Below are 25975 nucleotides of genomic sequence, written 5' to 3' on the forward strand. Positions count from 1 at the left end.
TTATGGTAAAACTTAATTAGTGATCATGTAAATAATTACGAATCATAAATTTTATATTGTAATAGGTATTTATTGGTTTTATTCACTTTAATCATTTTCCTCATTTAATTTTTATCATATAAGGAATCTCACTATCATCCTTTTAAGGGATATTTCCGTCCTAATTTTCGAATGAAATCGGCTAAGCAATTTAACCGGTATCCTTGGGAAATCACTTGGCAGGGAAGGCACCGTCTCTTGTTTAAGGGGGACGGTGCCCTTACCCGAGCATTACTCTAAAATAATCGAACCCTGCCGTCGCTGTCGCCCGCTGAAACCTCCTCCGTCATGTCGGTGGCTGGGAGATGGCGACCGAAGGAGAGAGAAGGAACCGCAAATCTTCCTTGCGAACGAGACGGGGCAGGCGAGGAAGAGGATCACGTTCAGGAGGATTTCATCAGCGAATTGCCCGACGCCAAAATCCACGAAATCTTATTCTTTCTCAGCTTTCAGGACGTCGTCAGGTCCCGCACTCTCTCCAGGCGATGGCGCTCCGTTTCCACCTCCACTCCCTACTTCAATCTCTCCCTCCCCTATTTCGACAGCCCTCAGAGTCGCAAGCAATTCGTCTCCTCCGTTAGTGAAGCGCTGAATCGCTCCACGGCACCGAAGGTAGAAAAATTCCACCTTGAAGCTTTCTCCCTTGACGACTGGCGTCGGCAAATTTATCCGGGGCTTCGATTTGCCATCAGAAACGGCGTGCTCGATGTTTCTTTGAAGACTAGTTGCTATGCTTACGTAAATTACCGCTTTTGGATGGGTGCACTTCACTAGTGAGTTTGCAGGTGGCTCGGTGTAAGTTCTGGTCAGCCGGTTTGTCTTCGCTGAAGATGCTGTGCATGAGAGACATGGACTTGGGCGATAATCTGATCGCGAAAATCTTGAGTGGGAGCCCTGTTCTAGAATCTCTTGTGATTGCTGGAGTATGGCTGACATCGACATAAAATCCATTACCTTGAGAGAGTTGGTGATTGATGATTGTTCTGTTTGTATTTGCAGATCATCAAAGTTTAAACTTTGGGCTCCTCGTTTGCTTGTGCTGCGTCTATTGGGTGGTTTCTCTTGCTCGAACTTCATCACATTCGAGGAAATACCTTCCCTGGTTGGAGTTGAGCATGATCTTGTCCCGTGCCTTATTTATTGCCGTTCTTATTCAAAGTACGTCGGCCTGTTCTGGAATCTTCTCCATAAGCTGCGTCATGTTCCGAAAGTCACTATGGGAGCTGGTACCTTCAGTCACTATGGGGAGCTGGTACTGCGAAATTTTTCTTTCTCATCCTGCATTTAAGTTTTCTCATTCCCCTTCATGATAACATGCCCTTTTTCCCTAATGGCTGTTTTTGCGGTACCGGGAGTGTCTCATTATTTTCCTTTCGTGAGGAGGAAGATTAAGTCTCTTATGTTACGTAACCTATAATGCTGCGCATACAAATTAAAAAGGTTGGACTTTCCTACTACCACATATATATATATATTTTTTCCTCTGTGAAAGTAGAAGCTAAAAAATAGCCCTAACTCCGTGTGTTTATGCGTCTTTATTCACGTTCCATTTTTGTTGTAGGTTCTATCAGTTATGCGAGGGAATGGACCGCCTCTTCAACTGCCTTCTTTAACATCAAAGTGGCAGAATCTTAAATTACGTACATCATTTAGTAATTTGGAGGTCCAGGGGATTGCATACTTGCTAGAAAGTTCGCCCTGCTTGGATAAGTTTATGGTGCGCAGGACAAATATCTTTAGCTTTGAGGTAGGAATCGTCTTTAACTACTGCTTGTGCTTGAGTAAGATAGTGGATTTGTTCGTAGAAGGCAGCTCTAAACTTTCTCATTCGTGCTTTTTTAACAAGAGAAATAGCAGCACTGTATTCAAGTTTTTCATACCGCATTGCCAGTTTTAGAAACAATTGCAATTTGCAATTCAACCGTTTCTCCCGGTTATCATACAAAAGTTGGGACACTAGTGAACACCAACCAATCCACCCACCTAGACTCATGCATTCACAAAGTGATAGTGAATAGATTATCCTAATGCTGACAATGAAATTGATTCATTCAATTTGTCAAAAATCTATCCCTAACTGTCGTGAGGTAGATAAGTAACTTTAGTGCTTTCCACCGAAGTTGCTCCGTCCATTTGCCATCTATGTTTAAGTGGGCTACATAACATGGTTGATGTTTATTTGCACTTCAGGTTGGCAACGAATTTCTGGACTGTTTTATCTTTGATGATGAGTTATTTTGGCGTTCATAAAGGAAGAGTTTTCCATGTGTGGCAAATCATCTCAAGAGTGTTGAAATAGTGGGTTCAGCTCTGATTGTTTTAGTTTGAAAAGTGTGCTTCCCCTGCTTATGTTTCTTCTTGAGGAGGCAGTTGCGCTAGAGAAGCAATTAGCTCTTGGGTTCTGCTTGGAGTGACTGAACTTTTAGCAGGCCACCCGAAAGCTTCAACAAAGGCTGAGCTTATAGTTAATGATCCTTTCAAGGGATGCCCTGTCGAAAGAGTACACAAGTGGTGAGTCTCATAGATTTTATTTGGATAGGTGCGGCTTGCCGAAGTGACAAATCTGGTTGTTCCTAGACAGCACAAGAGCTGTGGGAGTTATGGCGGTATACTGTGATTTGCAAAAATATTTATTTTACCTTTCTTTTTAAGTTGCCTAATTGGAATTCTTTGGACCACTGTGTAAGATTGCTGTCTTGGGTGATTTAACTTATGAAATGACTTGTCTTGCAAATTGTTCTGTGCATCTCATTTCTTAGGTTCGCTCTTATAACAGGAACGATGAATGGTGCATAGCTAGTGCCTATGCTTCTTCCCCGGAGAAGCAATTACGCAATCCCTACGAAGCAACCAGAAAATGGGAGCCAAATACGGTAGAAAATATTTGTCCCTGAAACTAGTAAGGCTCTCGTTTTCCGTTCCATATATATTTTCCGATCTCCAATAAGCAATCTTTCTCTTGATCTGTTCTTCACTCATCTAAAGATGGAATGCGTTAATATCCCTAAATACTTATCTTAAGGCTGAGGTGCCTCAGTTATTTTGAAGAACCGAAGAATATTGACAAAAGGAGTCCTGAAATTAAATTTTTGGGAAAAATAATTCAAAAGTTCTTAAATATTTATTGCAGGCATCCAATTTCATCTTAAACTTTTCAATTTTATCAATTTAAATGTAAACTTTTTAATGATTTATTGATATAGTCTTTTTGTTTGAATTTGACAAAAATTTTGACCGGAAATTTAGTTCTAAATTTTAGAACCTCCATGTATATAGTAAAGAATTGAAACCGGCGTTTAATGTCATATACTTATTCAAATGTATATTGTGTTAATTGAGATTAGGGAAAATATGGTAGTTCTTTAATGCAGATAAATATGGGTGAAAGGGCTTTAATTGTTAGTCTTTCGCAAGCTTGTGCAGCACAATTCTACAGTCCAAAGTGGGCATCTAATAAAGTTTAGTGAGTTTTGAGTACGTAACGACATGTACATGTCATTCAAAAGCATGATCTTATTCGTGGACCAGTGCATCATTTTCTGAAACTAGAGACGGAAAACAACAAAGAAATGCTCCACGCCACCTGTAGAAGATGTATGTGGCCATCATCCCTACTCTGATCCACGGGAGAATTACCAAAAAAAAGTCATAAACCTATGCAATTGTCGCCAATTCCCCCTAAACTTTTTTTTTTTTTTTTGCCAATTTAGTCCTAAACCTTTATAAATGTGCCAATTCAGTCCATTCCGGCCAAAATTGGCCGGCCTGAGCCGACGTGGACGCCGGCCGGGAGACAGCTGGCCGGCGAACCAATTTTTAAATAATTTTTAATTTTTTTTTCGATTTTTTTTAATTTTTTTCGATTTTTTTTTTCGATTTTTTTTTTTTTGATTTTTTACCTCCTTCTTCCTCTGGCCGGCGAGGCTGACCTCGCCGGCCACCGGCGAGGCTCGCCCGCCGGCCATCGGCGAAGGCGAGCCTCGCCCGGCCGACGGCGAGGGCCGCCGTCGCCCGCCAAGGCGAGGCTCGGCCTCGTGCCCATGGCGAGGCGAGCCTTGCCAGATCCGGTTACGGCCTTACTAGTGGCCGGCGAGGCCGCCGTCGCCAGATCTCGGCGAGGCCGCCGTCGCCCCAGATCCGGCGAGGCTCGCCGCCATGGCCGGGCGAGGCCGAGCCTCGCCTTGGCCGGGCGACGGCCGCCTCGCTGCGTCGCCGGGCGAGGTTCGCCCCGCTGCCACCGGCAAAGGCGAGCCTCGCCTTGGCCGGGCGACGGCGGCCTCGCCGCCGGGCGAGGCTCGCCCGCCGCCACTAGCGAAGGCGAGGCCGCGTCGCCGGATCCGGCGAGGCTCGACCTCGCCATGGCCGGGCCAGCTCGCCCGCCTTGGCCGGGCGACGGCGGCCTCGCCGTCGCCGGGTGAGGCTCGCCGCGGTGGCGGCTGGGGCGAGCCTCGCGTGGCCGGCGAGGTCAGCCTCGCGGCCCCGCCGCGGCCGGCGCCGGCCGGCCGAGGAAGAAGGAGGTAAAAATAAAAAAAATAAAAATTCGAAAAAAAATCGAAAAAAATTAAAAAAATCGAAAAAATTATTAAAAATTGGTTCACCGCCAGCCTGTCTTCGGCCGGCGTCTACGTCAGCTCCGGCCGGCCAATTTTGGCCGGAAGGACTGAATTGGCACATTTATAAAAGGTTTAGGACTAAATTGGCAAAAAAAAAAGTTTAGGACTGAATTGGCACAATTACAATAGGTTTAGGACTTTTTTGGTAATTCTCCCTCTGATCCACTGCCTTCATCGCGCGCTCCTTTCGTCGGATACAGAACTAGTCGTCACGTGCCTCATGGGAAAAGCAGTAAATATGCAGGATAGACAGATAATTTTGTATCTTTCACAATTCTTCACAATTAAATTAAGTCGACTGAATCATCCGAACTTTAGTTAATCCTTTCGATGGAAAAATCTGACTGCCCACTCGGCTTCCTCTCGTGTCAATGCATTCTAAAAGTAGGATTCCGTGTAGAAGGGCAAAGTGACATGGCGGCCGGAGAATTTCGCGTCAGGTGGGCACCACCTGTCTACTAAGGGCGCGCATGATAAAATTTATAGTTTGGAATGGAAATTTGTTTAGTAACGCAATTTGATTTCTCTATTTTCAAACAGATTTCTATTCCGTAAATAGAGAAATTGAATAAATCGAAACTGAAATTTTTAATTTCTCAGTTTTTGAAATAGAAATAATTTTTTTTTTTGGTAAGGTAAAAATAGAAATTATTTTTTCTTTTCTCCATTTGGGCATCCTTCTTTGTTCACGGGCTTTTCTATTTGGGCGTTGCTTCTCCTTCTCCTCTCAACGCTTCAACCAAACCCTAGCACCATCGACTCTGAACAACCTGTCCATCCTCACCGTCGACTCCGAATCCATCCTTCTTACCACTGTTGACTCCGACGTCGTCGCCGTCCTCTTGCCGGTTAGATCATCACTCATCTCGCCGTTGCCATCCTCAGATTGTCCAATTTGCTCCGGTCGTCCCATCGGACTCACCTCCTCCGTCCGCATCCCTGTTCGGATTTGGATTGCGCCTTCCTTCCTCTCCGATTCAAGGTCTTCCCCTCCCCCTCTCTCTCTCTCTCGTGCGCGATTTATTTGTTCTATTTTCCTTGGTTGGGGTTTCACTATTCTGAACTTACTTGTCTGAACCTACGTAAGATGAGCTTGCAAACGATACATTGACCGAGAAGGAAAACCAAATAAATACACTTAAAAAAACCATTGCCAATAAAATGGCAAGGGATAATAATATGTCGTAAATTCCATGAAATTATATTTTTACCTTTTGTAATGTATTAGTATTATTTGGACTATTATTTTGTATTTGAGAATTTCCTATGTAGTATTAGTATTATTTGGACTATTATTTTGTATTTGAGGATTTCCTATGTTGTTATCTAATCAATTTATATTCCTAGAAATATAAATTTTATTCTGTTATCAAATGGATTTTGTTCCAGAAATAGAAATTTTGAGTTATTATCAAACGGGTTTTTTGCTCGAAGCTTGTCGGGGGAATAGAAATTGAGAAATCAATTTCTAGAACAGAAATTTTGTCATGCGCGCCCTAAATTAGCCAGACGATAACATGGTACTAGAAGTTTTCTATTGCTTGAAACCATGTCGTGATGCTCTCTAAGGGAAGATGAGAACAGAAAATCATACACCGAAGTGGCACTGCTTCCTTCTTAGCCACGTCTTTCCTAGAATAGACGTAGCTTTAGCCTTGAGGAGGCAACCCTAAAGGCAAAGCCATTAGCAATAGAGTCGATAAACGCAATCATCTTGTGAAGTAGATGGAGAAAAATAGAAACTAAAAAGAAATTTGGAGAGAGCAAGCCCCAGGTCTCTGAGCACAGCAAAGTGACGTTATCCGCGAATCGTAAAGTTCTTAGGAGCAATACTTCCTGTTTCCCGTCTCTTTATATCTTCATGTCGCATTTTTAACGTAGTGCATTAAATGATATCAAGAATGTCCAGAGCAAAGCTGTTCTCTAATCTCTAGATTATTAGGGCGCGTTTGGTAACATTTCTGTTCAAAATTGTTTTCGGGAACAGAAATAGAAAAACTATTTCTATTCCGGGGAACAATTTTTGAACAGAAGAACGCGTTTGGTAATCGCATAAAATTTATATTTCCAGAATAGAAAAAGAACAGAAATACATTTGGTAAACTTTTATAATTTTTTGTTTATTTTAATTTTTTAATATTTTTATTTTATTTTCCTTTCTTCCTTTTGGCCGGCCCTCGTCGGTCGGCCATTGGCCCTTGTCGGCCTTTCATCGGCGTGGTCAAGGCTGGCGACCGGCCAAAGAAAAAGGAAGAAAGAAAAAAAGAAAAGAAAAAAGTAGAAGAAAAAGGAGAAAAAAATTATTTCTCGGAATTGTTCCCGGGAACAAGAAATAATTTTTTCTACTTCTTGTTTCTATTCCAAATCTGTTCGGGATCCCAAGAATAAAAGTGTAAACAAATGCATTTATGTTCTTTTTTTGTTCCCCGGAACAAAAGAACATAAATTTTTGTTCTGGGGACGAAAACACAATTAAACAAACAGGGCCTTAGTCGGCCAATCAGATATACCCTTGGATTTAACCACATCATCTTTGTCTAGTGATTCCAACCAGAATAAATCAACATCCATTGATCAATACCTTGAAACCGAGCTGGTGTATAATTCACTCGACTTGTTTCCTTTTCCTGCCTTAAAATAAATTAAAAAACAAGCATGCATCCACACGATTTGCGACGCAGTGCCTAATAAATAGACATGGCAATCTTCAGAAGTAAATAACAGAATCAGTAGTGCAATAGAAAGTCAATCGAAATAGTCTAAGTTTCATGGACTTCCTGAAAAGAAATTGATAAAAACAAGAGTGCCAAGATCTGCAACAGCTTTGCTATTATTCTTTTACTCCTTTCGGTACTAGTCTATAGGAGAATGATACCTACGATTCATGCATTTGTGTGGCTATACAAGTTCATGATAAGACGTGATATGTTAGGGTGCGCATGGTAACGCTTTTTGGCCGGGGAACGGTTTATTTTCAAAAATAGTTTTTTTTCTATTTCTACTCCGGAGAATAATTTCTGAGTAAAATAAGATGTTTGGTAACTATATAAAATTTATATTCTTAAAATAGAAAAAGAATATAAATGCGTTTTGTAAGATTTTGTATTTTTTGTATTTTTTTTTGTTTTTTATTCTTGCTCACGGATTGTCAACCGCCGCCACCCGCTACCACACGACCGTCGGCAGCCGACCGTCACCGCCGCCACAGCCCATCGGCTGCCCGTGCACCTCGGCGGGGCGATCGGGCGGTTGACGGCGGCCGATGAGCTGTAGGTGGCAATTGTGTAGCGGCGGTCGATGGTGACGGTGATGGTTGGCGGCCAGCCGATCGTGCGGCGGAGCGGCGGCGGCCGATGGTGGTGGCTCGGGGCGGTTGGAGGTGGCGCGGCAAGAAAGAGGAACAAAAGAAAAATAAAAATAAAATTAGCTTATTTCTAGAAATTATTTCCAAGAACAAGAATCTACTTTTTTTTTTTTGTTTCTTGTTTCTTTTTAAATCTGTTCCCGGAAACAAAAAAAAATAGAGAAATTGTTTCCGGAACAAAAGTTTTACCAAACGGATTTTTTTCTTTTTTTGTTCTAGGGAACAAACGAACAAAAATCAGGAGGAACATAAATGTTACCATTCAGACACTTATTGATCCAAAGGGGTTCCTTAATTAATAGAAAATCTAGAATGGGCTTTGCTAACATAACAACTTTTGGGTTATTGTGAGGATAACAATGTATTATGAGCCACATATTCTCAAAAGAATTCACTCCAAAATAATTTCTAATTATTTGTTATTTATTTTTATGTGACCCAAAATATGCTATTTAATACCATAGAAGATTAAGAACAATTACATAAACATTCCTCGATCCAGAACATTTATTAATAACATCGCCCCTACAACCAATCACTTGCTGAGATGACAACTCCACAACAGCGCCAAAAAGAAATTCAAATCTTTAATTATTGATGAGATCTCAGCACGCAGTTCCCATGACGTGCATCATCCGAACGAGTATATTGCATGATTAATGTCACTTAAGAATAATTCATAGAGTCAATCGAATAAACATAGCCTGAATCAAAACAATTGAGCTGCTTGTTTCCATGCTCTTGATCAATTGATTAGGAATAAAATTAGTTTTATTTGGATTAATTTTATCTTTTGCTATTGATTCGTTCCTTAATCTGAATCTTGATCTTTACGCAAATCAATTTTCTTGATATTCATAACACTTGAAACTTTCACCACATACTAATATTCACGTATATTAACAGGAAATGTAAATCAAAATACTCTGTACTTTTGCGGCATCTTGAATAGCCTGTTTCGGCTTAAACAATACCTAGTTTTTACATTTTTTTTTAATGTCACCAATGGGTTTCCTTCAAAAATGCTTTTACTATGTGAGGCCCTTAAGAAAATATATTACACCATCTATATTTGGAGTGGAGATTGCTGCGTTTGAAGTTGGTTTTAAAAAAAAAAAAAAGTTGGTTTAAGGCGAAAGGGTATGATTTGAGTTCAAGAGTCGTCAGATGAACAAACTGTTTGTTGAAATGGTTCGGTATGGACTACCAAGCATAGCCTTTTGTACATCACGAAAACTCTGTGAGCTTGTTCTGTCCTATGTGTAAGTTACACCACCTTAGCATTATCTATTACCATCTTTGCGGCCTTATCTAATCCAAGCATTTACGGCTGTTGTAAGAATTAACATCAAGTTAAAGCATGATGGACTAACAGGTGTCGCGAATAATTTTTTTCCTCGTTATTCTATCACAGGCAAGAGATTCTTCATGAGACAGCTCCAAATCTGGTTGACTCAATAAGTTCTTATTGATCTGAATATACTGCTGAGGCCAGTTTAACATAAAACTTGTTAATGTTGTTGTCACTTAACAAGTTTTATGTTAAACTGGCCTCAGCAGTATATTCAGATCAACATCGCCCCTGCAATCAAGTAATGACTGTCTTCTTGTACACAATGGAGCATACAAATTTCAGGGAATGACTATAAAAGATTAACTCCCTGTTGATAATGTTTATACGCAGGAGATGCCTGCGTGTTCAGTACCTCTCCGCCCGGTCATAGCGGTTGCGCTGGTGAATTACAGAACTTCATCTCTCCTCTGACTTCTTCAAGCATAAATGTAAGAAGTCCAAGCTTCTGGATTTTCTCAGCTGCTTGAGAAAATTTTTATTCCTCGTATTGGATTAAACAGATCATTTTACGTAAAATGAGAAAAAAAGAGGCTTGTTTTATGCCGAAACATGGTGGGAAACTTAGTGGAATCAGTTGTGGTCCTACAAAAACCTGCTAGTTGAGGAAGACGCAACGAACTCATTAGCCATTAACTTTATGAACCTGGTGTTAGGTTGCTTATTTGTGTCTCTTTCTTTGGCTGGGTCACTTGCATTTCCTGATACCTTTTTTTTAAATGGAGAGGGGGATGATCCTCTCGTAGCTTTGTATATTTGACTGAAGAATAGACTACCCTCAGAAAAGCTGGGTACACCTAAAATTTGCATTTCTATTGTCGGTGCAGGATGGTTCACACTGCCAGCTCATAGCTTGTTGTCCATTCTGTTGGAAGAAGAAGCTAAAGATAATAAATAAATTTGTCTAACGCGTGCAAGCGTAAAGCACTGTCCTTAAGGATAATTTCGCCTCTCGGAGTGTGAAACCTGGTTCGATAGGCTTCTGATGGCTATCCTCCCAAGATACAACAGACCTTCTTCTATATTTCGCATTGAATATTAGAAGGAACAGAAACAACGTTGTGTATAACCCAGCAAGGAAAATGAAATGAAAGATTTTTAAAAGAAAGAATATTCTTTGTATCATTCAGTGTATATTTTTAAGATTGTCTTATGAGATTTTATTTTTATATTCAGACAAAATAGAACAGTTAAAAGAGTTGTTGTAAAATAATGAATGATTTATTTGAGAAATAAATTAAATGTTACAAAACGATTGAAAAACCGTTATATAACCGTTAATAAACCGTTATGTGACCGTTAAAAATAATGATGGTCTCCAATGTGGTCATAACTTTTATCGAAGCTATTATTGTAAATATTTCAAAATATTATTGAAATATCCAACAATCCCTCACATATTTCAAAAGATTTTGGAAATAAAAAAATTAATAATGATGTTGGGTTATTGGAGTGTAATGCGTCGGAATTGGCGCTTGTTAGGTTATGAACCAGCCCTAGAAAAAATGAAATATAATTCACGAAATTATTGGTGAAGTTTGAAACTTTTATGAACCAAAAATTTCTTTTGTGAATTATAATTTTCATCAATCACATTGCACTCCCACAAACTTTGTTGTTCAACGCGGTTTTGCGCTAATAGGCCATGCGTGTGCTTAGTTTATTCATAAGTGCTTTAGAGATTTTAGCCAAAAATTCTCATAGGAGCGGCCTCACTCCACACTTATATAGGTGATTCCATCAAGTGCATTTTACAACTTAATACACTATCAATAATGACTATGGAATTTTATTAAGAGTTTAGCTCAACCTCTTTTTCCTTGCAGTTTTGCATTATTCTCATCTTAGGATGGACAATAATTTTTAATAGTACATCACTAGAACAACAAGTGACTTGTTATTACCCATATGAACCTAATTCATGGGATCACCAATCACATAAGTTGGTTACCATCACTATTGTTTTTCCTCAATTGGCTTAAGTCCCATTCCCTTTATGTGTCGTAAATTAATTTTCTTCCCACAGGTTTAGTCAAATGATCGACTTTACAAAATCGATGGATATAATTCCATCTTTAAGCAGCTGCTTTGTTACATCGTCTCAATCGGATGTGTCTATTTTTACCATTGAAAGTTTTATTCTTTGTAATGGCTATTACCACTTGGCAATCACAGTGCATAGACACAGAAGGTGTCGGTTTCATTCCCAAAGGAATATCCGCTAAGAGGTTTAATCACTCAGCTTCATTGCTAGCCAATTCTAGAGCCACAAACTCTGACTCTATGATGGATTTAGCAAATAATGTTTTTTTTTTTTTAATGCTGGAGGAACCGCTTTGGCCAACAGCCGTCACGTAAACCTCCAGGTGACGCTAGCCTAGGACCCACCACCGGGGTGCCATGCTTAAATCGCCTAATGATGCAGCCTCCCCGCAACTTACATTGCAGGGGCTTCGAACTCTGGACCTCCCGTTTGGAGGTCTGGAGCCTACCCAGCGGAGCCACCACGGCCGGTGGTTTTAGCAAATAATGTTTGTTTGGCTGATTTCCAAGTTACAGCACCTCTACCAAGGGTGAACACATATCCACTAGTGGATTTTGTCTAATCTGAATCCGAAATCCAATTAGCATCACTGTATCCTACTAATACAGCGAGAAATCCACTATATAAAATATCATAATTCATGGTTCCTCTCAAATATTTCATTAATCTGCTCAAAGCAATCCAATGATCATCATTGAGATTTTGTGTATATTTGCTCAGTCTATGTACAGCATCGGCTATATCAGGTCGAGTATAATTTATCAAATGCATCAAACTCCCAATAATTTGAGCATATTTAGACGAGCCACACCATCTCTTTTATTTTTCACTAATTGGATATTATAATCATAAAGAGTATTAACAAGTTTGACATCAAAGTGATCATATTTTTTTAAGTAGCCTCTCCACATAATGCGCTTGAGTAAGCATTAGGCCATTATCACTCTTTACAATTTTACACCCAAAATAATATTAGCTTCCCCCATGTCCTTCATATCGAATTTAGAAGTAAAAAAACATTTTGTTTCATTCACTATATCAATACATGTACAAAAAAATAAGCATGTTATCAACATATAAGCTAATAATTATAAATTCACCATCAATGGTTTTTGTGTATACACATTTATCTACTCCAATAGGGAAAATGCATTATTAATTTGAACATCATCAAATTTCTCATGACATTGCTTTGGTGCTTGCTTTAAGCCGTATAAGGATTTAACAAGTTTACAAACTTTATTTTTTTTTGCCAAGAAAAATACAACCTCAGGTTGCACCATGTAAATTTCCTCTTCCAAATCACCATTTAAAAAGCTGTTTTAACATCCATTTGGTGAACAATAAGTTTGTAAATAGAAGTCAAAGCAATTAAAACACGAATTGATAAAATTGTAACTGGAGCAAAAGTGTCAAAATAATCAACATTTTGTTTTTAATTAAAAAAATTTGCAACTAATCTTACTTTATATTTATCAATAGAACCATTAGGATTATATTTTCTTTTAAAAATCCATTTACAACCAATAGGTTTTGCACCGAGTGGTAAATCAATTAATTTCCATGTTTCATTTTGTAAGATAGAATCAATCTCGATTTTTATAGCTTCTTTTCAAAAATTGCTTTCTGAGGAAGATATTGCTTCAGAATAAGTCAAATGTCATTATCAATAAGATAAGTATAAAAATCATTCCCAAAAGAAGTTTCTTTCCTTATTCTTTTGCTCCTTCTCAATTCATCTTTTGAATTTTCGAAAACGTTTTTATGAAGAGGTGTAGGAGAAATAGTATCAACACTTAATGGAAAAATATGCTAAAAAATTCTGCATTTTTTATCTCAATTATAGTATTATTATCAAGCACGTCACTTTTTAATACAAGAAATCTATATGCAGCACTATATTCAACATAACCAATAAACATACAATCAGATGATTTAGAGCCTATTTTCTTTTTCTTAGAATTAGGAAGCATAACCTTAGCAAGACACCCCCACACTTTCAAATATTTTAAATTAGGACGATAATCTTTCCATAATTCATAGGGTGTTTTACCTGTTTTCTTATGATGTATTCTATTTTGGATGTGACATGCAGATAAAATAGCTTCACCCCATAAATTATTTGGAGCATTAGAACTAATAAGCATAGAATTCATCATCTCTTTCAAAGTCCTATTTTTCCTTTCAGCTATGCTATTAGATTCGAGGGAATAAGGAGGCGTAATTTTATGAATTATTCTTTCATTTTCGCAAAATTCATTAAGCAATACATATTTTCCACCTCTATCCGATATAATCTTTTTATCCTTTTATTCAATTGGTTTTCTACCTTAACTTTATACAAAAGGAACATATCAAAAGTTTCATCTTTATGCCTAAGCAAATAAACTTTAGTAAATCTAGAATAATCATCAATGAAGGTCACGTAATATTGTTTACCTCCTCTAGTCATAGTTTGTTTTAAATCTCCTAGATCAGTATGAATTAAACTTAACAAATCAAATTCTCTATCTACAAAAATACAAGGCTTTTTTGTTAATTTTGTTTCGGCACATATTATACATTTATTAAAACATGGGTTTTTAATTCCAGAAATTAAACATTGTTTTTGCATTTTCTTAATATAAGAAATACTAACATGACCTAATCTACCATGCCATAAATCAATAGATTCATCCAAGTAAGCGAAAGTAGTAGCATATTCAGTGATAACATTGGAAACGTTAAGAACAAAAAGTCCTTGATTACAATAACACTTTCCCACAAAGACGTTATTTTTTGTCATTACAATTTTATCAGATTCAAATGACACCTTCACCCCAATCTTTCCTAAAAGAGCTACTGAGACCAGGTTTGCCCTTATATTAGGGACATGTAATACATCATTCAAGGCCAAAGTCTTGTTAGATCTGAGCTTGAGAAGAACTTTTCCTTTCCCAAGAACTTGAGTTGTTCTTGAATCACCAAGATAAATAATTTCTTCTCCTTCCGCTATTGGCGTGTAGGAGGAAAAGGCATTTTTGTTTGCATAAATATGCTTGGTAGCACCTGAGTCTACTATCCACTCTTTCACATTGGCCGCAATGTTGGCATTGAATAGAGTCATCTGCTTTAACCAAATTGACTTTTGGTTAAACAGGATTGTCATTTCCCATCATTCTCTTTATGCAGTGCACTGCATGATGACTTGGTTTTCCACAAAGAAAGCAAGAGCCTTTCGTGGGGTGAGCAACATTGGGTTTGTAATTAGTTTTTTTGTTATTATACCTATTTTGGCAATGTTGAGATTTGCCTTGCACCAAATTTGCCCTGGTAGCAATTTCCTTAGCTTTGGCAACTTTGATCTCTTTGCAAGTTGTATCCTCAATAATAATATGCACGATCAGATCGGCTAATGACAATTGCTTATCCTTATGCTTGAGTTGTTGCTTGTAGTTATTTCAAGACTCGGGCAACTTTTCAATCAGCACGCCCGCAATAAATTCTTCTTGTAAACTGATGTTTTCCGCCTTCAAGTCCTCCACTAGCTTGTGATATTCATTGATTTGTGTCTTGATCTCCTTATCATCGGACATTTCCCATCGATAATAATTTCCGATTACAAATTTTTGTCCACCCACATCTTCGGCAATGTAGTCATGAAGTCCCATATTTGTTTCTCTTCCTTGTACGGACAATAGACATCAAACAATTCATTAGAAAGCGTACTAATAATTGTGTGCCTATATATCATATTAGCGTGTATCCATTGATCTCGAAGCTTGTCATCAGTTGGTTTGGCCTCCGTAAGTGCGAAAGCCACGCCGTGCACATCTAGGATAGGGAAAACCATTTCTTGCCACCTTCTGAAATTGTTGCCATTAAAAATTTCGATCTTCAGTATGTCAGGGAATGGTTTGGCATAGGACATATGTGGTAGTGGTGGTAGTACAACTGGACTGATGGAGATTGAGGCATCAGCAGCAGTATCAACTTGAGGCTTCATGGGAGTTATCCTTAAGATTGTTGGAAGAAGAAGCTAAAGAGAATAAATAAATTTGTCTGAGGCGTGCAAGTGTAAGCATTGTCCTTAAGGATAATTCCGCCCCTCAAAGTGTGAAACTCGGTGCGATAGGCTTTTGGTGGCTATCCTCCCAAGATACAACAGACTTTCTTTTATATTCCGCACTGAATATTAGAAGGAACTTTGTGTATAACCCAGCAAGGAAAAGGAAATGAAAGATTTTTAAAAGAAAGAATATTCTCCGTTTCATTTAGCGTATATTTTTAAGATTGTCTTATGAGATTTTATTTTTATATTCAGACAAAATAAAGCCGTTAAAAGAGCCGTTGTAAAATAAAAAGAATTTATTTGAGAAATAAATTAAACGTTACAAAACGATTGAAAAGCCGTTATATGATCATTAAGAAACCGTTATGTGACCATTAAAAATAATGATAATCTTCAATGCGGTCATAACTTTTATCGAAGCTATTATTGTAAATATTTCAAACTATTATTGAGATATCCAACACATTCTTCTTGCCTCGCACATGAAAGATGTAAATGTCCCTTAGTAATTTGAACCTGAAATAGGTCCTATTAGGGCTCACTACTGGAGCAGATCAAGAGGGCAACATTGTAAAATATGGGTTTTGACCCAGTCAAAAAGAAAAGAAAAGGAAAGAAAAAGGTAAAAGCTTCAGCAGAGAGAGAGAGGAATCGAGAGTTTTCGGGAGAGGGAAAAGAGAAGAGAGAGAGAGGAAGAAAAGACAGAAAAAAGGGGGAAAAGAAAAGAAAAATGAGGAGATAAAAGGGAAAGAGAGAAGGAAAGAAAGGGAGAGAGAGGGACGGCAGAGAGCTCGAACGCTTTTTTCCAGGTTTATCAGAACCCCTACTTTATATTTATTACGTATACATATATAAAGTAGTGAACAAACAAAAAATAGAGGGAAATGTTTTGATAAAATAGAACTTATTCTAATGAGCTTAGAAAAAAATTCAACTTTGATGAGATACTAAATAGAGTAGAGTAAGGATCTATTCGAAAAGGATTTGCTTTGGATAATATATGATTGATAGAAATATATATTGTAATTTTGTCATTCAGGAAAATCAAATCGAGCAATTCCTTCTTTCTTCGAAATTTGAAAGATAGAGAGAAAGAAGAAGAAGAGAAAAAGAGGGGCTTCACACGTTCTCGTCATGGGAGCCTCACCAAGCCACGTTAACTATTAACGCAACGCCTGGTAAGCGCTCGTTGAGCTGCATATTTTTGTAGAAATGGTACTTTGAGACGTTGTGAAGCTATATCATCTTATGGATCGTGATTTGAGCTTGCGGTTTGTCCGGAACGGAATTTTGAAGTTGGGGGCGCATTTTGGTACTGTAGCGAACAGTAAGCTTCGAGCTTCTTTTTTTGTTGTTGTTTTCGGTACTGTTTTTGGGGTGGCTGAGTTGGGGTTGTTGTTGTATGTTAAGAGAGCTTTCTAAAGATTATAAGACGGCTTGAAATGGAATTTTGTGGAGGAAGTTATGGCGCGGCAAAGTTGGCGCATGGGCTGCGCCTAGCGGGATATCGATGGGTTTTCAATAAATGCAAGCTTTCGTGACGCATAGGTGTCGTTTTATCAACAAATAGGCCTAGTATAGACAAGTCGTTATGCAAATATCCTTTTTACTCGGCCTTTTGATATTGTTTTTCCGTTAATTGTTAGGGATCCGAGTGCATTGGTTCGAGTGAGCGTTGTAGTTAATTTTCGACTTTCCCGGGTGAGTAGTGCTATCTCTTCTAAGAATTTATAAGCTCATGTTTTTAAAATGATAAATGATTGATATTTTATGAGTTAAGAATAAGCATATTTGTTGCATAAAATTTGGATCGGGCATTTACTGCGTTTTGGTCTTTAAGAATAGTGTGAGAATTTTTGGTGGAAATATATGTTCTATTTGATAAACAAAGTTGAGAAATATTACATATTTTGAGTTTGTGAACCTTTTTTACGAAGATCTCGACTTTGAGATGGTTTATGGAAGGCTATATGAATATCGATTTGTGATGAGCTTTTTTTGAAATGTATTTGATTTGAAATTGATTTATGAGACGAGTCTTGAAAATTATTTGATAATGTTTTATGAAAAGTATTTCTAGCGGATAAGTTAAGTTGCAAATCTTTTAGTGATATATGAAATGTTTTATGGATTTGGTTTGAGAATTATAGATGGTGTTGTTTTGGATTGATGTGGATGCTCAATATCGCTGTGAGCCCAGCGAGAGGCTTGTGGGTATGCGCATACTATTTTAGGATATCCTTGTGGGCCGAGTCACCGGCTAATAATAGTGGAGACCTTGCCAAGGGGGGAATCTTGGTCGCCTCGTCACTAGGCGTTGTATCGTGACCATGGTTTGATATTGAGCAACGAATTGGTCAATGAAGTAGACCATTGACATGTGATATGAGATGGGTCGATGGAATTGACCATCGACGTGTAATTTGAAATTAGTCGATGGAATAGACCATCGACGTGTAATTTGATATTAGTCGATGGGATGGACCATCGACGTGTAATTTCATTTGATTATCAATGTGTAGTTTGATGAGATTAATCAATGGAATAGACTATTGATTCATCTTTTATGAGATTGACCAATGGGTTAGACCATTGGCATTTGCCTATTATAATCTTGAATATTTTTGCTTTGAACATATCGTGTTAAAGTAAGAAAGGTTATATTTTGGCCTTGAAGGTTTGTTAAATTTTTGGATTTGGTGTGGTATGAGATTAACCAATGGAATGGACCATTAGAATGTGAATTAATGAAATTAATCAGTGGATTAGACCATTGAGGTTTATTTCGATGTTATTATGAAATGATTATTTTTGCTATAAATATAGCTATGTTGAAGCGTATGTAACTTATTCTTTTTACTGTATGTTTGTTATATCCTAGATTTTAGTTAAAAGAGTTGCGGTTTGGTTTTGTAAATATGCATAGTGAGTGCTCGATCCGCTTAGAAGAGATGCACTACTCACTGAGCCGTGGTTGCTCACCCTTTATTTTCCAATCTTTTTCAGGTTCCTCGACTAACAATGAGTAGATACGAGAGCAATATGGATGTGGGACTTTTAAGAGTTGGATTTTGAGAGCTCTGAGGCTGCGTCCTTTGAGTGGAAGGACGGCCGAGTCATCCCCCTTTCTTGTTGGTTTTGGGGTGTGACAAATATAGAGTGATCTTTTTGGAGGGAAGTTACGAGCAATTGCCACTCCTAATGCTCTTGAGTTGGGTAATGATACTGGACATCCTGACGTAACTCTGCACTTGGGATTTTCTGGTAGTATTGCTAGGCATGGCACTCAGATTTTCAACTGCTTTGCTAATTGCTCATAAAATAGATTTTCCAGTGTCCTTTTGAGCCTTTTTTTGCATCTGTATTTGTAGCCTGGCAACAAGCAGGAAGGTCTGGAAGAAGAGAAAAACCATCTCTCGCAGTGCATGTGGCACTTGGAGCGCCACTGGACCAATATTTTACGAAGCATCCAGAGAAACTTTTCAAGAGTCCGATGGAGTGCTGCTGTATTGACGCCTAAAATCATTTGGTTATTATCATGGAATCCTAATAATTTCCCTTTATAGAAGTTTAGCTTGAGTTGTTATCTGCAATGCCTTATGCTTTCTGGTGCTCATTGTTCCAGGATCTTGAGCAGCATTTGAGCTGTGCCACTGTAGAACACTCATTAAGTTTCAGCAATGGTCTGAGCAGTGCCATAATGACTCGAGAATAAAGCATTTGAGCTGTGCCGCTGTATAACACTCACTATATATTGGGCATGCGTAGCAGTGCGACAAGCCCAAATGGAGTGACTCCAATTTACAGATGAGGCAGTCTCCAATTCGATCACAGTTCAGGCTCCTTCCCTACAATTATGGAACTCGGGTGTCTGTTTGAAGGTTTGGTCAGCTTGGATCTGCTCGTTACCAAGTTGACTTGAGTTTCATTAGGTCTTATGTGACTCAGTAATGGGTCCAGTCGGTGGTCGTAAGTGATTTTCATCTTTCAACCACAGATTTACACGAAAAGACGGATTATGGTGCTGACGCTAACATACATGTAAACCTTCGGTCTGACAATTTATATTAAGCTGCGTATAAATAAAGAGATAGATAGGTGGTCAGCAGCACAGTATGGGTTCAAATTGCACTCTGCGAATGTGACTGAAGAACCTTTCCTACTAATTGCCTTCGGCATGCAGGACAACATAAAGCTACCGTGCCACAGCTCCCGAAATTCAAAGCCAATGTGTGCAGCAATTTGTCTTTATCTCAGGATGGATAAGGAGCATTCGCCATCCTTTGACGGCAAACCAATGAGAAGTCACAATGTGATGGCAGCAATTAGTTTACACTATAGTTGTGCACTAGATCAGATTGCCAAGAGTAATCGATGAGTATGTTAACAGCCGAGTGGGTGAACAGTGGAAGTTCAATTCTCCTGATTGGAGATCGCACCATCATAATTCCATAAACAACGTGACAAATTGATCAAATATGCAATGTAAAGAGATCATTCTGCTCCGCCCCCTCTTTACGTTGGAAAGATGAATGTAAAATATCTATTTCAACAAAACCCCAACACGAAGCAATGGTCATCAGGAGACTACAACCAACGATACGTACAAGTGTTGTAGTTAGCCTGAATTTGAATAAGCTTGTGCATTCAGCAAAAAGTCCAGCTTCCATCGAGAAAAGAAGCTGCTGCATAAGAAAATCTGCGGGTGTTGTCAGCATTGTGTTTGGCTGCTCGTATGCATGTCTTGCTAAAAAGCTTTTGCTTTGAAATTCATATAAGAAAGTCTCATGGCTGGGTTTAACAGATCTTCTCGCACAACTTGGCCAATGAAAAACTGAAACCAAACCAAAGCATGCAAGGAGAACCTTCAGGTTGTCGGCTTTGTCTTTGGTCCTTTTCCTGCTCTCTGCTTCTTCTGCTTCAGCTTGTTCTTTCCTTTCGAATATGTAGCTCCTGCAGCTTCAGATTTCTCAGCAGAAATGCTCTTGCTCATTCTCTCCAAGCGCGCCTAGAATAAGAGGCATTATGAGGAGTATTTGGTCCAAAAGAAAAGGAAAAAAAAGGTGCAGATCTTATCACTTACCCTTAGAAAAGACTTTACAAGATGCAGCAATGCTGATTGATAATCATGCACAGAGAGATCCTGGAGCTTATCCTCCTTCTGCTGCAGCATAGAAACTTCTCTCAATATTCTGGCGTCAATTTTGACTATCTGCATGAGCAAACAATGCTAATTACTAACTCAAATATCCTACTTTCAATATGAAAATGAAAAGTGATCCTAACCTCATGAGAAACTTGGCTTTTCTGCCTACACATTGCAAGTTCGATGCAAGTATCTTCTGCACTAGATACCAAATCACATGGCCTCCAAGTCAAGCTACCACGAGCATCTACCTTATTATCCAAATAAGCATTCAGAGTCTCAGCTCCTTCTAAGACATTGCTTATTGCATCCATCTCACACCTACTCTTGAGATTCATGTTTTCGTGTATCTTCTTAAGTTTACTCAATCGATCCCTCAAACCAGACGCCTTGCTGCGATTTACACATCTGGGGCCACTCGATTTTGCCCCACCTTCTTCATGAACCAGAACCTCGAGTCCAATTAATGCTTCTTCATAGTTTAGAAGATCAAGTCTCCGGTCCCGAAGCTGGCAGAGGTCATCGTATAGCTCCCGAAGCATCTTGAGTACTTCTTCACCTTGATGTATCTTCTCCTCGATACTATGCTTCCAAGATCTTAATGCTTCCCTTGTGGAGCATTCTGTGAATATCCAGTGGAGGATAGCAGCATCAGATGTGTCCTCTTCAAAGCAGACATTAAGGAAAGTCTCTAGACTTGCGGGGGTTGTGCATTTACTTAGAGGGAGCTCTCCATGCTGAAGCGAACAGGATGCACCTTCACTAGGAACAATGACATCCTCATCATCCTTCAGCATGCCTTCAGTGATGCTGCTTGCTTCCTCCAACAAAGTGTAGCTCCTCTCTGAATCTAGAACCAAGCCACAATAATCAAATATCTGGTCCAAGAATTTGAGGATTTTCCTAAGCTGGGTGGCTCCTACGAAGCATATGCCAGTTGGCATGCAGTCTAGTCCATACTTGTGAAACAAAGAGCCTGGAGTAATGCCTTGGAGATCATCCCTTATAAACTGCAAAATCCTATCAAGATGACTGGCAGCAAGATATTTATGCCTTATCAGCTCCTTAATTCTTTGTTGAATTTTCTTGAGAAGTTCTATACGCAGAGAGTCATCAGATGTCAACCAATTACTGATTGAAGAGTATGGCACAGGACTATTATCTCCAACATCCTGATTCTCAAGCATGTGTAATGCTGCGGAAACATCCAAGGGTTTCCAAGGGAGGCTGTTAATAATCTTATCCGAAGCAACAAGGATGCTTTCTGACAAACCAGCCTGTATTTCTCCTGATTGGTTATCCAAATGGTCTCTTAGAACATGCTGCTTATGAGAGTTCAAATCCCCAAATTTGCCTTGGCATTTGCAACAAATAAATGAAGCCCATGTTCCATGAGTTCCTATAAACTCCAAAGACTCTGTTATAAACTGGTCAATAGAATCAACTTTTGAAGACCCGAAAAAATCCTTCAAGTCGGAAACATTTATGATAAGCAGCTGTTTCTTTTCACACATCGTTAAAGAATTCCAATGCAACTCTAACTTTTCCATACTATATGTCTGCTGCTTGCCTTTCCTTCCTATTTTTGCTGGGATATGCAAAGAAGAGAAAGGAGACACATTAAAAAGGGAACATAACCACTGCCACACTTGTTTAAAAGAAAGAGAACCATGCTCAACAGTCAAATTACTCAAGTCAGCTACCTTGTTTTACATCCTCAACAGCAGGGATATGAGGGATATCTCCAAGCTGTTCTGACTCCCCTTCTTCTTCTTCCATTTCATTGTTATCTGTATTTGAATTTGGAGGCTGCTGTGCCAATGAGGATGAACTGCATGAAGCCAGAGTAAACATTAGCAATTTTATTCAGCATTTCATCATAGCTTTTTTGCAACTTCAGACTAACCCAGCAGACTCACCCTGGCTCATTAGTTTCATCATGAATCACAATCCCCTCGCCACTTTCAGTTGCCTGCCCCTGCCCATGAAAAACAGGGAAGATACTTGATATTAACCTTTATTATTTTTCTGTGCAATCTTCATAAAAATAAAGTTACAGGTTTTAGAATAGCAAAGAACAAAAACCTCAACATCCCCAGGATTCCCACTTCCTTTCTTCTTATTCTTCTTCCTATTCTTGTTCTGCAAAGGTCTGTCAATATAATTTCCTCTTTGGCCTTTCCCTGTAATGAAAACGTTCTCTTTCATGAGTTCCTCTGCTGCAGTTTCAGACTTCTTAGTGGCACACATCATGGCTGTCTCTTTGAGTTTTGCCTATAACAAATGCAGTGACATCAGTATAAACAAGTTTTCCAACTGAGCGAAAACAGCCTGACACAAAATTAATGGGTGCATTACTCACCTGAACAATTGAGACGACTAGTGGTACCAACAGCGCATGATAATCAATTGCTTTAACAGCTGTAAACTCATGTGCCAGTTTCTCTATTCTAGCCACTTTTTGCAATATTAACGCATCCTTGGTACAGATCTGTAAGACCAAAAAGGGTGTAGTAACTCTCCAACTTCCGTAGGGAATATAATACTGACCCAGACATTAACCTGAGAAAAGAGTAAAAATGCTTACCTCCTGCATCCTCTGTGCTGAAGGCGCTGTTTGTTCATTCAATAGCTCACTTCTGCTGTCACCAAGGATTTGCAGAACAGAACCTTCATTTCGAAGCATATCCATTACAACCCCAGCTTCTCGCTCTTTCTGGTTCACTGTCAGGATCCAATCTTCCCACCCTTTTTTGGATGAAAAATCTGAAAGTAATAAAGTTGGGATCAAGTTTCCCCGAAAGCCAAGATGGTGATAACATCAGGAGTTGGGGAATTACCTAGCAGCTGACCTTCCTGCAAGACAAAACAAGATGCCTCGTGGTTGAGAATAATTTGATCCTCCATTTCCATTATTTTAAGCATGTCCATAGACTTCTCTGCATTGCTATCTTCAATGCAACTGTTATTTATTATGCGCCTCAGAAATGGAAGGATTTTCGAAAGCTGGGTGGCTCCTAAACACCACACACTCGAGGGGAAGTATTTCAGCCCGCTATCCACAAGAATATTATCCGGCATATTGCTGAGCTTCGATGCAAATCCCGAAACCATTTCAATATGACTCTTGGCAAGACACCCACGTCTTATCAGTTCTGAAAGTAAGGAATGGATCTCTTCCAGGTGCCGACTGCACTTGGAGTCAGCAGAGACAATCCAGCGATCAGGGGAAAGGTGTAGTTGAGTGCCACTGCCGCCACCGCTGCCTCCCCTTCCTTCGGATCTATCCCCAGGGACTTTCGATGTGGCTTCACAATCCACGGGCTTCCAGGAAGACTTTACTATCACGTCAGCCGTATTGTCACTGATTCGTAGCTTGTTCAGGCTTGCAAAAGTTGCCACATGCTCTCGGAGAATATGTTGCTTGAGAGGTTCCGGATTACTTGAAACCCTGCACTTGTCATAGAGACAAGAGAAGCTCTGCCATGACCCGTTATCCTTCCAGCACGCCAGTGCATCGTCCAGAGATGTCTCAACCCAACTTATGTTCAAGGACTTCACATGTTTCAACACATCAGAGATTTCAATCCGAAGCCACTCTTTCCTCTCCTCATATATCAGGGAATTCCAGTACTCCCGAACGATCTTCTCCGACACAGTGCTATCCAATTCCCTCTTGTCTCTTTGTTTTTTCGCCGCCAGACTCTTCTCCCTCTTTTCTCCAAATCTTTTTGCCGCGAGAGTCTCGGCCTCAGCCTCAGCCTCAGCCTCAGAGGCCGCCACAGAACTGGGAACTGAATCGGGATCTCGCACCATCGCTAAATGCGAACTCCAAAGCAAGTTACCCAACTCCTTCCGTGTGGAGGCGCTCTGTTGCCGAGGAAACTGGATGCATAGCCCTTGCCCCCGCTTACACTCGGCAATTACTGCGGCATAGTCGTCCCGCTCCATGGCCTGCCGATAAAGCAACTTGGCGAGAAAATGGGAGTATTCGACCGACGTAGGTCGTAACTGTACGGCTTGGAGGACCGATTCCTTGGCCGCCGCCGAATAACGTGCTTTCTCGTCCTTGTCGGCGACAAGACTCGCGAACGACGCGCATATCTCGGCATGAACACGATATATCTGTCCTAAGTGCTGCGATTTTTCAGGGTGAGACAAGCATACCTCGATGAGGCGCCGGGCTTTGCGGAGATTCCCATCGCGAGCCGCCTCCTCTGCTTCTCGACACAGGGACAGGGCAGAGGAGGGAGAAGATACCGGCGGAGGAGGAGGAGGAGGAGGAGGAGGGGGAGCCGCCGCCGCCGCCGCCGCCGCCGCCGCCGCCGCTGCTTCATCGGCGGCAGCAGCGATCGCGAGGTGGGGCAAGGCGGAGGAGCTAGAGGCACCTCGTGATGAATCGCAGACCGAGTCGGAAAAGCCAGTTCCGGCAGGAGCTGGAACCTCCGGAGACGGGGCCGGAGATGGCTTGGGAGACTTCTTGCGGGCCATGTTTAAAGCAAATCTGTGAAGCTGCAGGGTTTCTCAGGCGACATTTCGGATGCGCAGCGCCAGTGAAGGAGGAGGAGGACGACAGGGAGCTGAAGAAGGAGGGGAGGAAGGGGCGTAAAGTTTGGAGGGAAAAATGGAGCTCGCTCGACAGTGACGCTTGTGACGTGGGCCCCGGTTAACCTGGTGAAACGAACTGCGACGGTTAATTGGAATAGAGAACGAGATTCTTGGGCGAGATCTCGGGCATAAGTCGTGCGGCGCTTGTTTTCATTTTTCTTATTATTATTCTTTAATGAATCTGGGACGCTTTAAAATAGAGAAAATGATTTCGTGTCATTTATTATATGCCTCGTTTTAACTGGTCATTTTCTCTACTGTTGGATCGGACACAAAAATAAAAGGAAGGAGCCAGTATGGTGATGATAATCACAACAAAGAGAGGCTGCTTAGAAGCCCCGCTCGCTGTACCTTCCAGGCAAGGTCATACCCCGTGTCGTGGTGGTCGCTTGAGTTTGGCAGTGACTGTAACTCCGTGCTAGGACATCCCTTCGTGGCAGCATTTGCGGCGACATGGAGATGGCAGCAATGGCTAAGGGTCTCAATTGGGCTCCATGGGGACGAGGGGTTTTGATTAGTGGATACAATTTCGTAATGATTCTAGTATGTGTTCTTTTTCGCTACCTAATAAGACCACCAAGACATGTCCATGACCTTTTTTCCGGTTGAAAAAATTAAAATTAAAAAGAGAAAGCTTAATTTAGTAATATTCACATGTATTAATTTCTTAGTTGATATTTTGAAAGAAAGAATCCAAGTGCTCGGAAACCAAAGAGCACGTTTTAATTAATTGCATAGAAATGTGTGAAGCGTTAAGGC

The 25975-nt window shown here is 40.0% G+C and overlaps 1 protein-coding gene and 1 long non-coding RNA gene across 2 annotated transcripts; one reads left to right on the forward strand and one right to left on the reverse strand.

Moving 5' to 3' along the window:
- Window positions 1–299: 299 nt before the first annotated feature.
- Window positions 300–2709, forward strand: LOC120289389. Its single transcript, XR_005547346.1, has 3 exons — window positions 300–1479; window positions 1601–1786; window positions 2230–2709. It is a non-coding gene; the product is annotated as an uncharacterized LOC120289389 (long non-coding RNA).
- Window positions 2710–19904: 17195 nt separating this feature from the next.
- LOC104427830 lies at window positions 19905–25184 on the reverse strand. Its single transcript, XM_018864671.2, has 9 exons — window positions 23449–25184; window positions 23196–23374; window positions 22971–23099; window positions 22694–22882; window positions 22528–22586; window positions 22312–22439; window positions 20749–22196; window positions 20546–20674; window positions 19905–20470 (listed from the first exon to the last, which is right to left on the reverse strand). The coding sequence occupies exons 1-9, from the start codon at window positions 25097–25099 to the stop codon at window positions 20330–20332; spliced, it is 4053 nt and encodes a 1350-aa protein (XP_018720216.2). The 5' UTR covers window positions 25100–25184; the 3' UTR covers window positions 19905–20329.
- Between the last annotated feature and the right edge of the window lie 791 nt (window positions 25185–25975).

Source organism: Eucalyptus grandis, chromosome 11 (genome assembly GCF_016545825.1).
Source record: "Eucalyptus grandis isolate ANBG69807.140 chromosome 11, ASM1654582v1, whole genome shotgun sequence".
Taxonomy (NCBI): Eukaryota; Viridiplantae; Streptophyta; class Magnoliopsida; order Myrtales; family Myrtaceae; genus Eucalyptus; species Eucalyptus grandis.

What these genes read in the sequence shown, in the direction of transcription:
- LOC104427830 (XM_018864671.2), bottom strand. Translation starts at nt 25,099, where the DNA reads ATGGCCCGCAAGAAGTCTCCCAAGCCATCTCCGGCCCCGTCTCCGGAG. An exon ending in GCAGGAAGGTCAGCTGCTAG is followed by an intron (nt 23,375 to 23,448) that starts GTAATTCCCCAA and finishes TATTACTTTCAG; the next exon opens with ATTTTTCATCCAAAAAAGGG. An exon ending in TTGTAAAGTCTTTTCTAAGG is followed by an intron (nt 20,471 to 20,545) that starts GTAAGTGATAAG and finishes CTCTTATTCTAG; the next exon opens with GCGCGCTTGGAGAGAATGAG.